General features: G+C 42.0%; 1 protein-coding gene and 1 pseudogene across 1 annotated transcript in view; both read right to left on the bottom strand.

The window, feature by feature from the left end:
• LOC145284001 (uncharacterized) overlaps positions 1–13,389 on the bottom strand; it is a 250,524-nt gene extending 237,135 nt beyond the window's left edge. The window contains exon 1 of the mRNA XM_080133094.1: positions 13,122–13,389. Coding sequence (XP_079989220.1) covers positions 13,122–13,389 — 268 coding nt within the window. The remainder of the gene's footprint in view (positions 1–13,121) is intronic.
• LOC145284287 (U2 spliceosomal RNA) lies at positions 7,780–7,993 on the bottom strand (annotated as a pseudogene).
• Positions 13,390–13,682: the final 293 nt, after the last annotated feature.

Below are 13,682 nucleotides of genomic sequence, written 5' to 3'. Positions count from 1 at the left end.
CCGTTGGAGTCCAATTTTTCATCAATTGATCTATTTCTTAACAAACACACTCTAATATTTCTTAAAGTCTAATGAAATTACTTGCTAAGCTCAATAATATCAATAACCAATAATGGCTGACACTAAATTAATATTGTGCTTAGCACACACAGATGACAGGAATATCACGTTCGCTTGGCAAATTTTAATTATTTTTCTTATGCTCATGAATAATTAGTGGGTTTCCTTGTAGACACGTGGCGTAACAGGTAATGGCGTTGGTTTACAGCAGTGAAAATCTTCTTGAAGTTAAAAATTCAATTGTACTACAAAAATAACTATGAATCTATATTTTAATACCGTAATACCTTTTTTTACACAGGCATCACCACATTATCAAGGCCAAGAGGCCACTCAAGTATAAGGGTTAAAGAGTGTACAGTAGAAATTGGAAAATATAGTAATCATTAGTAATGAAAATTTGGTAAATTTGTTAACTCATATGGAACGGCTCATCAAGAACTTATTTACGTTAGACTCGAAGACAACCATATTGTAGTCAGCCGGAAAGCAGGAAAACGGAAGACAATTCCATAGGCGTGCAGTTCTAAGAAAGAAGCTTTGTTCATGGAGTCTACGTTTAGGTTTAGGCACAGATAAAGAGTGGGGGAATTAGTGATAGTGTTTTCAGCTAGACGAGTGTTTATTGTGAAAGTTTGGCGAGGGGGGACCATAGACTGTGTCACGGTACTAGATTATAAACTATTTGATCGGGAAATCATATTTATTAAAAAAAGATGATAGAAGGTGATAACATATTACGTTAGATTAAATTAGTATACAGAGAAGCTAATTTAATATTCGTAGTATCTTATCACTAGGGCTATGACAACAGAATATTCTTTTCATTGTTTTTATTCTCGAGTATATAACCGACACAGTTAGACACAGTTAATCAACCGAGAACCACATCACTCTATATAAAAGCATACAAGATATGAACGGATACACACCCGAGAGTCAAAACAATGAAAAAATATGCTGTTGTCATAGCCCTAGTTATCCCCTTTCTATCCTTCTTTTTAATAAATAGGAGCTCCCGATCATCGAGGACAGAATGTAAAAGAAATAATAAATTAAAAAATGATGTTGCTTTTGGGCCGTACGTGAAACTAAAATATACCTTCTAGATCTTCTGGCTAGGATCCAAGGGTAGTATCTGTTCTGTCTAAAGACTATATAATGATATTGTGGGGTTTCCGTTCGTGCCGGGCGTACATACAATGAATATATATCACAGACTCCTATAAGGATTTTGGAGATAAGCCGTAATAACCAGATATATTTTGTAATTCCATTTTCACCTCAAACAAGGTACAGTGCATTTTGGATGTATGAGACTACTATCAGTGACAGTAGTTGCAGGGGTACTTTGTAGGAAGTCGAGCGGCAAGGTGTCTATTCACATTACACTTGAACTTCTGCATGTCAGTACAGTTGGGAAAACATGAACCCGGAATGGAGTTCCAGAGTCTAGCAGTTCTGGGGAAGAAACTATTAGAGAAGACCTTCTTACATCTAGGGATCTCTACTGTGTAGGCGTGGGACTTGACTGCTTGTCGGGTTTGTCGACGGTATTTAAGTCGATGGGTACAATGGCCTAAAGTTCGTTAGAGCATCCACCATTAAAATACTTGTAAAGAAGCAGAGGGATGCAACATTTCGTCGATGGGACAGAGGTTGAAGCTTAGATGACAGTTCAGGACCTATTGGGTTGGCGACTCTCTTTTGAACCCTGTCCATGAGTTAGAGACGAGTAGCAGGTGCACTATATATTTTGAGACTGCATTAACCAGATTACTTATATAAATAATTGTACAGTTTTGACAAAAGGGTTACAATAATATCGCAGGGTCTCCATTCACGCTGAACGTCCACAGCAAGCCCAACAATAATGTAGTACATATGAAAGACGCCAATGGAATTTCCACAGGTTCCACTAATATACTAAGCTAACACTTTTAAATGCTAATTGTTCATATTAATTTATTTTTATTTCGGACTATTATACTCATCTTTATTAGTTGCTGTTTTTCATCTTTTATTGTATTGTTTTATTCACAACGTTTCGGCCAACTATTCCTCTGGCCTTCGTCAGGTGGTAACCGCGACGGATAGGAACTTCGTATCTCCTAACTGCATTCTCAGCCATCACTGCCATCCGTAGTTGTTGCTGTCTCACCACATTTTGGCCAAGTAAACCTCTGGCACGCTTTGGGCGGAATTGAAACCGCTATATTCAGACAATGTTCATTTGGAACTGTAGAGATTCAACGTCTTTATCAAACGCGCAACGGGCCCCGAAGGGCGATCAAGGTTGGATTCTTTGATCTTATAAATCCACGTTTATTAATTATCTGATCTTCCATAGTCGGGTCCGTACCGATTGGTATCTATATTATTCCTTAATTGGAATTCATTTTTGAGATGAGCATTATATATACATTAATTTATTTTTTATTTCGGACCATTATTCTCATCTTTATTAGTTGTTGATTTCATCTTTATTGGTTTGTTTTATTCACAACGTTTCGGCCAACTATTCCTCTGGCCTTCGTCAGGTGGTAACCGCGACGGATAGGAACTTTGTATCTCCTAACTGCATTCTCAGCCACCTGAAGAAGGCCAGAGGAATAGTTGGCCGAAACGTTGTGAATAAAACAAACCAATAAAAGATGAAAAACAACAACTAATAAAGATGAGAATAGTAGTCCGAAATAAAAATAAATTGATATATATAATGTTCATCTCAAAAATGAATTCCAATTAAGGAATAATATATATGCTAATTGTTCAGTTCGATACATATTCACAAGTTCTAAAACAACGGACTTGACTCCCTCGAAACGCTGTGATAATTACCACCGAAATGAGTATACTATCAAATAGCAGTGAATTCTAGGTTATATCACTATTAATCTTATTTTGGTGTAATGAATGGATATCCGTTTTTTCCCCCTGCTACAATATTGTGACTGGTTAATCCATAAATATTGGCTGGTAGATGCATTTGGAAAGAGACGTCGAAGGGTACACAAGCCTTTGGGTTTCCGCTGCGACAACGATGCTATTCTATATTGCGGCATACCAGATTTACCCTTTCTGGTGTTAAAGTATTTAAACGAACTCACAAGTTATATCAGTGACAACTTTGGATTTGAAAAGATTCACAATTGAATAAAAGTCTTATTTGTACGTTATTGTATTTATTCACAAGTTTGAAAGAATTTAACGACAAATTAATCGAAAACGCTCTCGCAACATGAAAAAAATTAACTAATGAAAAACTTTTAAAAACCTTATTGGAATTTACAGAACGTGAGTATTTGTCTCTACTGTTTTTTTGTGGGGGGAGGGGTCTCGCGACAAAAGGAGGGTGGACCTGTAAATTCACCCTAGTGCGGTCGTCCGTTCGTCTGTCCGCACTTTTTTTCAGTAACTACGCCTTGGAATTTTTGGAAATTTTGCACAAACATTAAACATGATATGAATTAAAAAGCAACAGAACATATTTTCCGGGGGAAAATTTCGGTTGCCCCCTAGGGATGCCTTTCGGGTTAAAATGGATAAAATTGACATTTTGTGCTTATTAAAAAAAAATTGAGTCATTGGATTTTTATAAAACTTTCTGAAAAGTTGTAACTAACTGATTTCTATATAATTTTGCTTGTCTATACTTCGCGATAATTCTTGGGTGTGCCGCAAGAGCTCTTTTAGAGATAATAAAAACAATTCATTTTTAGGACTATTTTACTATATTTGTCCAAAATTTTCTCTGTGTGTCTATTTAGCAGCTTTGACTGGTGCTGAACTGGTGCTAAATGTTAAGGCCTTGGAGACTTTTGGGGCTAAATGGGGCGGAGGAGGCAACTGATGGACTTAGTCACTTCTTTTTTTTTGCATGGTGCAAAGCTCAAATTTACATATGTTAAGGCCTAAAACTGCACCGTTCTTTCATTTTCACCAGGATTTGATGTCCCCTGGAGACTTTCGGGGCAAAATGGGGAGGATGCTGAACCTAGTCATGTTTTTATGTCTCGTTCACTGTGCGCTTCAGTTTTAGGTTTTTTTTTACTTAACAATAAACTATAAATAAGACTTTTATTCAATTCTTAGAGAGTGATAACTTGCATTTTTCCCGTTTTGTACATAAACATATAGACATTAGAGTAATACTTTTTTGTCTTGTGGATAAGTGAAAAAATGGAATCGAGTTCAGAGTTTGTTAAATTGATTTCGGCTACTTTACAAATATTGGAACAACAGATACAATTTCACCAACAATAATTGGAACAGAAAAACCAATTCCAACATTAAAAACAAAAGATGTTTAAAATTTATTTGATAAACACGCAAAATAAAATAAATTACTTTTGGGAAAGGTATTATCTAGAATCACAATATAGACAGGGTCGAAGCTTATTCCAGCTGAAGAAATCTCAAATTCTCTTGCTGAATTTAAATACAAGCCGGATATTTGTTCAATGTTTTCCGCGTATTTTCGTAAGTTTGAAATCATATTTAGGAAAAAATGTGAAAAATCGACAAAGACGCTAATGTGAAAAAAATTTTGGACAGTACGAAAAACAAGTACTCAAATTTAATTTTTCCAAAAAGCCGGTGGATATGTTATACAAAAGCATAGAAATTTTGTCGAAGCTTTTAGATAAAGGAAACAGTATGTTTCATGAGACATTATAAATTACTAAATATTGAAAACTAATCATGACGACGAGTTTTTCGTATACGTTGGTATAATGAATGTAAAGTGTGAGATATTAATTTGCCGGAGTATCGAGGGGCATCTTCAAATGTTTAAGTTTTGCACAATGTTTAAATGCATTAAGGGATAAAGGAAGTTAGAACAAGAATTCTACGTTGTATGGAACAGGACCCACACGTAATTAAAGAATGCCAAGGTCTAATAATATTCGAATTGGATAAAAAAAATGCATATTACAGATATTGCTCGGGACTATATAAACAATGAAATAATTGAAGTTGATTTTGAATATAATTGTTATTCTTTGGAGAGAGGATTTTTTAATGTGTATGTATCATTTGCTATTCCGAGCCAAAGAATAGTTTACATATCCTAGGACGGATATTATACATATGAAATAATTATACCTTCCCTAGGACAGGTAATTTACAGAATGTATATGAAATAATTTTACCTTTTTGGGACGAGTAATTAACAACACTTATTTAAAATATGTTTACTTTCTTCGGGCGGGTAATTTATATACATATATGAAACAATTTAACAGACTCACAACAGGTATTGTACAACATATATGAAATAATTCCTCTTTCCACCAAGGCTACCATGATTTTAAGAAAATTGAAATCATTTTTAGAAAATGGATCATTAGGATTTCCAAATTAATACGTAAATACATTGTGTTGGGTAATGAGCTCGCAACCCTTGCTTCACCATAAATTTCAACATTAATGCGTTTCTTTACTCTCTCACTATCGGCACTATTATTGTAAGAAAACTTGTCATTTTTAGAAGATGTCTTAGCAAGATTTTAGAATTAATTCATAAATATATTGGCAAAGTTAAGTGATTAGACAACCCTTGCTTCATTATCAAATTCTACGTTACTCTGTTTCATTTTTCCCCACTTATCGACAATCAACATTTTTTGGGAAAAAGACGTCATTTGCAGAAGATTACTTACAAAGAAATAAATAATAGATGCAATGCCAGTGAGGGAAAGAATAGTAAGATACAGTTTATTTATTTTATAATAAAATGTTTTATTGTGACTGTGTGGGGCATAATAGTTTACAATGTATGACGTAACAGACAAGTAAAAAAAAATGGCGCAATCATAGGTGAATGGAGTTTTTTTTATTTAAAACTTTAATGTAGGACGCTAAAAAAAGTACGAGTTGAAACGATACAATTGACGCTCTAGAAAAGACGACATTATTCCATTCCCGTTTGATGAAACTCGGCTTTCTTCTTTTTTTTTGTTACGGACTATCTACTATTTGACCATTTGTACAAATCCTAACAATATCTGAAAGGGGCACAATGTTCAACGCGTGAGATCGGAGATGCGCCGCTGTACAACTCATGTTCTCTACCGATCCAAGTTACGACAACAGGATCATTGTCAGCACCCTCAAAATTCAAATCCGGACGGTTCAACGTTTGACAGCGCAGCTCAACGAAGTTTCCGGCCACGGTATGGACTTTTGTTAGGTTTTAAGTCAAGGCCACATCATGCCACCCCACGTCTTCGAAGATGGCTTGAAAGTCAACACAAAAGTGTACCTAAATGTGCTGAAGAGTGTGGTGATCTCATGATGCTATCAGGTGGCCGCTGGAAGACCATGAGTGTGGCAGCAGGATTCGGTGCTGGCCCACAATTCAAAGTGACCAGGCTTGGCTTCAGAAATAGTGCTACGACTTTGTACTCTTCTCTCATTGGCCCCTCTTCTCCCCCGACCTAAAACGGCTGGTCATACGTCGAAAACATCATCAACATTACCTTACACAACACCAAAGCCAGCCTGATCGCCACTATCCGCCGAGTACTCGCCGAGCTTCCGCTGACACTTGTGGAAAAGGCATGCTCTCAGTTCTGGACCCGTATCGAGGCGGCGATTGAGGCTGAATGCGACTACATTAAATAGATATAAGCTCTACTACATAAACAAGTTATCTGAATTCCATTTTAAAATAAAGGTTTTAAAATAAAGATGTAGTGTTTTTTTTTCTTTAGGGCGACAAATGTATCGTTCCACCCCGTAGGTTAATATAAATAAAAATGAGTTTAGAGCGGAATTGTTACTCGATTAAGAAAGTGATATATCGATAATTACCGTAAAAATATAGAAAAAATGTGTTGTCCACAATGAAAAAACACAAAGTAAATTGCTAGATGAATATCATGCACTTAATAAACGTTTAATGGAGAACTAAATGGGAAAACATAAATCGAAAGAATACGTACTTCCTTAAATTTTCCAACCAAAACATAGAATAACTATTGCATAAAATAATGAATATGTTGCAGTTCATTTGGATACACGATTTTCATATTACTTCTTCAGATAATAATGCAAGTACGGGGCCTTCAATTTTGAGAGACTCGTGTATTATTTCAATACACACTTTTCCAATCCCAAAAGAAGTGAAAATTTTAATTAACAAGGCCGATAGCCATTAGTCACGTGCTCTCGTGTAATGAATGAATGCGTGAATGTAGGATTGACATGAAATTCTTAAAGATAAACTAAAATAACCGAAAAATGGACTGAAATGGCTTAAATAAATAAAAAGTAAACAACTTAGAATGACTTTAATGAACTGAAGGATGAATTGAATGACCTTAAGAATGACTTGAATGCTTAAAAAATAACTGGAATCTTTCAAAACAACTTGAATGGTCCGGAGAATGACTCGAATTGCTTTGAGACTGACTGGTTGTAAAGTGAGTGATCATTTTACATTAAATTTATACAGAAAAGTGATCCCCCACTTTATAGCACAAAGTTACAAACATAAATACAGCATGTAGTAAGAACAGATGGTATTTATTTGCTCCCCCACTGAGCAAATTAGGCACAAGGCCGTTTTTAATGTGAGGTAAAAACCAGCTCCCCTAAAAGGGGTCACTCTGGTTACCAAAAATAATAATTGTCCCAGTATAGAGGGTTTCCCCTCCATTGACTGGTACAAATTATCTTAAGTGCAGTATCTGCCGGAACAGATGGTATTTATTTGCTCCCCCACTGAGCAAATTAGGCACAAGGCCGTTTTTAATGTGAGGTAAAAACCAGCTCCCCTAAAAGGGGTCACTCTGGTTACCAAAAATAATAATTGTCCCAGTATAGAGGGTTTCCCCTCCATTGACTGGTACAAACCATCTTAAGTGCAGTATCTGCCGGAACAGATACTACACTTTGATCTTGGCCTAAAGGCCAAGAAAAGGGTATTATTCGTGTTAAAAATACAGTAAAAATCAACGATGAAGAAAACACTTAGGCACATGGCCAACTCAAAAGGGGGGATTGTGGGGGTCGTTGGTCATCCTTGTCACTCCAGAACTAAACAAAATCAAAAGTTTCTCCCAGCTAGTATCTGCTTTCACCATAATACCGCATTCACCTTTTCATATAGGGGGACGTCCTACTTAACCCCCAGTATTTTAAACATTTTTTATTGACGTGTAAAAACAAAAAAGATAACAATAAAATGGTACAATAATTCATTTGTGTCGAGGGCGGGGGAAGAAAAAACAAAAGGTGATTAGTAGGACCCTCCCAACCCCGTCTAGTTGATAGACTGCCGGTTCCACTAGGTTTGTAAAAGGAACCTCGCTTCTGCGAGTCAGTCTCTAGGTGGGGATGCCCTCTAGATGGGGGTGAATGGAGAAAAGAAATTTTTGTGGGTAATGGATGGGGGTTAGTTTGTATTTCTTTCTCTCCAAGATGGGTAAAATTTAGAGGAAGGGGTTAAAACAAAAATTGCAAGTAAGAGGGGATGGGGATCTTGTAGGCTTCCTAATCGGGGAGGGGTGGAACACACAACTAGCTGAGATACTACTTGTTTAATTTTACTTTACAGAACTGCGCGTTCCACACCTAGGCGGGGAACACGTAATCAAATTTGGCTCCTCTTCGTACACACAGACTTGCCACATGTATCCATCTTCTGTCAAATGCCGCGCGATGCAGCCTTCTTCTATCACATCTGATCTTCACCCTTAGTTGGTGTTTAAAGAAAGTGATCAGATCTTGATCAGAAAAAGACAATACACCCCGGCAACCTTGCAGACGCGACGTCCAAAGCACCATTCTCGCCACGACTGGGATCGTAACATAGACCATTTGTCTTTCCCGGTCCCACGGCGGCCTCACGTTGTAATCAACATTGGATACGGTAATTGGGCGAGGATGCTCAGGATCGATGCGAGCCGTCACTTCGCTGACATACGACCAGTACTGGCGGAGTTCGCGGCAATCGAAGAAAGCGTGATCAGTAGTTTCTACGGCCGTTGTCCCACAACGGGGACAATCAGGCGACTCCAAAAACCCGGAACTGCATTGTATGTTGTTGAGTGGAAGTGCATTTCGGGCGTATCACCAAGTCAGAGAGAACTCCGAATTGTTCAAATGACTCGAACCTGGCGCCCATCTCCACGCGGAGTGGATCTCACTCTGCTGCCAACCCAAACGTGCGCATAGCGGGTCGTCAGCAGCCCCCTTCACTAGATCCCTGTGGAGTTCCCTACGGGTAGCAGTCACAAGGACGCTGGACCTTGGTAGTCGTTTTAGCGCGGCTCGGCACTCTTTCATGTAGGCAGATTCTCCCCGTGGCCTGCGACGGCTCTCGATGGAAGGGTCGAGAACGAGGTCGGGGAAGGCGGCAGTAACCACGGGGTGCCCTGGTTGGTCATCTTGCATATAGTGGCTCAGGAAGGCCAGCCTTTCAGCATCTCGATGACACTTCAAGTCCAGCATTCCCAAGCCTCCCTCACACGGACGTTGAATACAGACCCTGTCTGCTTACCCAGTGTCTTCCTCTGTCCCAAAGGAGCGAGGACAAGAGTTCGACAAGAGCTTTTAGGTGTTGTGCAGGCAGGGGGAGTACGGCCAGTCGGTAAAGGATGAGAGGAAAGACGTAAGTGGCGCACGCCTCAGCTGTACCCTTTTAGGAAAGTTTCCTAGGAAGCCACGAATTGACTGCAGCCTCCACCTTTGACCGTACCTCCAACCAATTCTTGTCAAGCTAGAGACCCGGTCCGAACCACACGCCGAGGATCTGGACCGGGCCATCTGTCCAGCTGAAGGGCGCCGGGAGGTTTGCGTTGCCACTCCAGGCGCCCAACCTCAGTCCTACCGACTTGCTGCGGTTTATCTTTGCCCCCGTGATTCTTTCATACTGTGCGAGTGCCTCCGACACGACCTCAATGTCTCTGAAGCCCGACACGAAGACCGTGACATCATCGGCGAACGCGGATACCTTGGCAGCTGAGCCACCAGGCAGAGCAATTCCGCGCAGGGCCGAATTTGCCTCTCCATGTCTCAGCTTGCGGAGCAGAGGCTCCAAGGCCAGGACATAAAGCAGGGGCGACAGCGGACAACCCTGACGAACCGACCGAGAGATAACAAAGGGTTTCGAGCGCTTTCCGGTGACTTGCACAACAGCCATGGGCTGTCGATACATTACGGAGATCCACTTGCAAAATGGTCGACCCTATCGAAAGCTTTGGACTGATCTAAGTTGATCAGCGCGGCTTCCGTGTCGTCATCTATTCCCCCTCTAGGATCGTGCATTTCAGGTGCAAGTTGTTCTGAATCGATCTCCCCTTCACAGCGTAATTCTGTTCCGGTTCAACCAACTCGTCGATAGCAACCTGCAGCCGATTTGACAGGACCTTGGTAAAAATCTTCAACTCTGTGTTTAGCAGAGTTATTGGCCTGTAGTCGTCTAACTCTTCCCCTCCATGCCCGTCACCTTTCTTCAGCAATGTGATCACTTCCTTGGTTACCTGCCCTGGGATGGATCCCTGAGCAAACCAATGGTTGAACATATCCATCAGAAGAGGCAGAAACATGGGCGACAGCCTCAAGTACAGTTCATATGGCAGACCATCAAGTCCTAGCGATCTGTCACAGCTGACCTGCTTCAGTGCAGTAAAGACCTCCCGCTCCGTCACCCGACCCTCGCAACTAGCCACTTTAGCCGCCTCGAGGCGGGAAGAGTCGGCCAAATAGTCGCTAAACTCAAGGACCGGAAGATCGGGCTGCTGCGTAAAACGCTCCTCAAAATGTTCTCGAAACCCCTCGAATATCTCCCGAGTCGATTCCAGGATGCGTCTATCCGGATGTCTGACTTTCGCAATGTATTTTTCCGAGCCACGCCTAGAAACCTCGTGGCGCACGTCTGAATCAGAATTGACTGCTTCGTTGCCTATCTTTCTAAGCCTAGCTCTAACTACTTGGCCTTCGTAACGCTCGCTAGTCTAGCGTAGAAGGTCCTGCTTAGCTAGTTCCTGACTAACCCTATCACCCTCCCCCATAGCCCGGGCTAGTTTCTGTTCTAGCTGCTTCTTCGTCTTGGCCTTATCTAGTGCGAGGCGCTGGGCATACTTGACGGAGAAGCTTCTGATCTTGGCTTTGAGACCTAACCACAACTTACTCCCGGTAACCGCCCCCACTAGTGCCTTTTTAATCAATTCTCGTAACTGATCTCAGAAGTCTTGTATCTCCAGAAGGGAGGTGTTTAACTTCCAGTACCCCGCTAACTTGCGCCTATTTCCTAGCTTCAGCCGGGCCATAACTAATTTATGGTCCGTCTGGCCTAGCCAAGTGAACGTGGGACAGGATAGGAAGTCTAATTCGCCTCTCCTAACTAACATCCTGCCCAAATAGGTATTTGGATAGGAGGAAACACCATTAGTCCACGTCCACATGTCCCGCCCTGGATACTTGACCCGAAACCTATCGACCAGACCACATCTAGCCATCAGATCAGCCAGGCTGGACTCACACCTCTCCGACCCTCTAGCTTCGCCTCCTAACTTATCTATCTTTGGGTCTAAGATGGCGTTCCAATCTCTCATTAGCACTACCCGCTTCCGACAATCTACAAACGCGTCGAGCTGACCGAAGAATGAGACCCTCTCACGAGCTGTGCTGGGTGTATGAACCGCGACCACCCGAAACACAAAATCTTTTACGGCAACATCGGGCACGACTAGCCTGCACTCCGCATCCCTATGAACAATGTCGACCGTCGCGGACAAGGTGTGTTTAACAAGCAAGGAGACTCCCTTCCCCTGCGGGCTGCCATATGCTGAGAAAACCTCAATATCTCGCGCCAGCACCTGACAGTCCACCTCGCATTCAGACTAGCCAAATTCAAAGTCATGATACCTACCTTAAGATGTGTTACACTCAGCTCCGAAATCGGTCGGGGAAAGGATGCCGACACTGTATGCAATGCTCAAGGTGGTCAGGTTTTTCATATCCTGATCTTCTCTCACAATGCCGTCAACGTCCAAAGGGAAAGTCAATTCAAGGGCCCTATAAAGTGACGGATGAACCAACACTGGGACCCTGGGACCCTTCCCTTGCATTGTTTTCAGAGTTCCTCACGGAAAGGGTCATTTTTTCTAATCAGTTCAATTCCCGAAACAGCCTCTTCAGCGGTCTCCAGCATTGTCCATAAGTTTGTCTTGCAGGCCTCTGGAAGCCTGACAAAAGTTGTTAGCAGTGGGGCGTCTGGGAAATAAGAGGGAACATTAATGTTATTCCCCCCTATCTGTTGGCAATCCAGCAGAGGTTTTAATTTTTTTCTCTGTCGGTGGTGCAAATCCATTGCCACGGACAGTTTCTCCCTCATTTCAAGGGGAAGAGTCTCTGATGCAGTAAGTCCGTGAGTGGGAAAAGTTGAAGGGTCTCTCCCCCCTCCCGGGTTCACTCTTTTCTTTTTGGGGTAGTGGCTCGGCCTGCATTTGTGTGGGGACAGGTGTATGTGTGGTGTCTGGTGTCTGGTGTTGGTGTTTGTGTTGTGTCTGGAGTTTGTGTGGTGTCTGGTGTTGGTGCAGTGTCTGGTGTTGGTGCCGTGTCTGGTGTTGGTGCCGTGTCTGGTGTTGGTGTGGTGTCTGGTATTGGTGTAGTGCCTGGTGTTGGTGAAGTGTCTGGTGCAGTGCCTGGTGTTGGTGCCGTGTCTGGTGCGGTGTCTGGTGTTGGTGTTGGTGCAGTGTCTTGTGTTGGTGTAATGTCTGGTGTTAGAGCGGTGTCTGGTGTTGGTGCAGTGTCTGATTTGTAGGGGGAAGTGGGTTGTGTTGTTGTTTGGTGCCGTGTCTGGTGCGGTGTCTGGTGTTGGTGTTGGTGCAGTGTCTTGTGTTGGTGTAATGTCTGGTGTTGGAGCGGTGTCTGGTGTTGGTGCAGTGTCTGATTTGTAGAGGGAAGTGGGTTGTGTTGTTGTTTGGGGTGGTGTATGCTCATAGGGAGTGGGGCCACCTTTTCTTCCCTTTTCCTTCTTTTCTTTTTCTTTTTCTGCATTTCGAGTGAACCGGACAGTGGTGAGGTTAGGTTCTTCTCCCTCTTACTAGCTGATTCATCCTCAGAGGAGCAGTTTTTTCCTCCGCTTGGTCCTCGTTTCGATTGGTGTGGGGACCGTTGGTTGTTGCTCCTCCTCTGGTTGCTGCTCCTGTTGTTGATGTTGCTGCTGCTCAAGCTGCTGCGGTGGCTGTTTGTGCTGTTGCTTGTCTGGCTGTTGCTGTTGTTGCTGTTGCGACAGTTGTTGTTGCAGCTGCTTTTGCGGCTTTGGCTGCTGCAGTTGTTGTTGTTGCTGCTGCAGTTGCTGTTGCTGCTCATGCTGCTGCTGCTTATGTTGTTGCTGCTGCTGTTATTGTTGTGGCTGCAACTGTTGTTGCTGCTGTTGCTGTTGAGCAGGTGGTTGGGTTGATCTGGAGATAGATGTGTTTTTCCGTTTACGCCCTGCCACCGTACTCCATTGATCCTTGGGCTTCTCCAACTCAAGGGCTGATGTTGGTGATTCCTTAGTTTCAGTGGCTGTTGCCACCCCAGCCACTGGAAATGTGTTTACTTGTGACGCTGGTTGGCTTGGAACTGCTTTTTGGGGGCAGTTCTTTGCCATGTGGCCCTGC

The sequence above is a fragment of the Euprymna scolopes genome, chromosome 8 (genome assembly GCF_053919585.1).
Source record: "Euprymna scolopes isolate OS-2025 chromosome 8, ASM5391958v1, whole genome shotgun sequence".
NCBI classification, from domain to species: Eukaryota; Metazoa; Mollusca; class Cephalopoda; order Sepiida; family Sepiolidae; genus Euprymna; species Euprymna scolopes.
The sequence above is the reverse complement of the archived record's forward strand: the minus strand, read 5'-3'. Positions and strand labels throughout refer to the sequence as shown.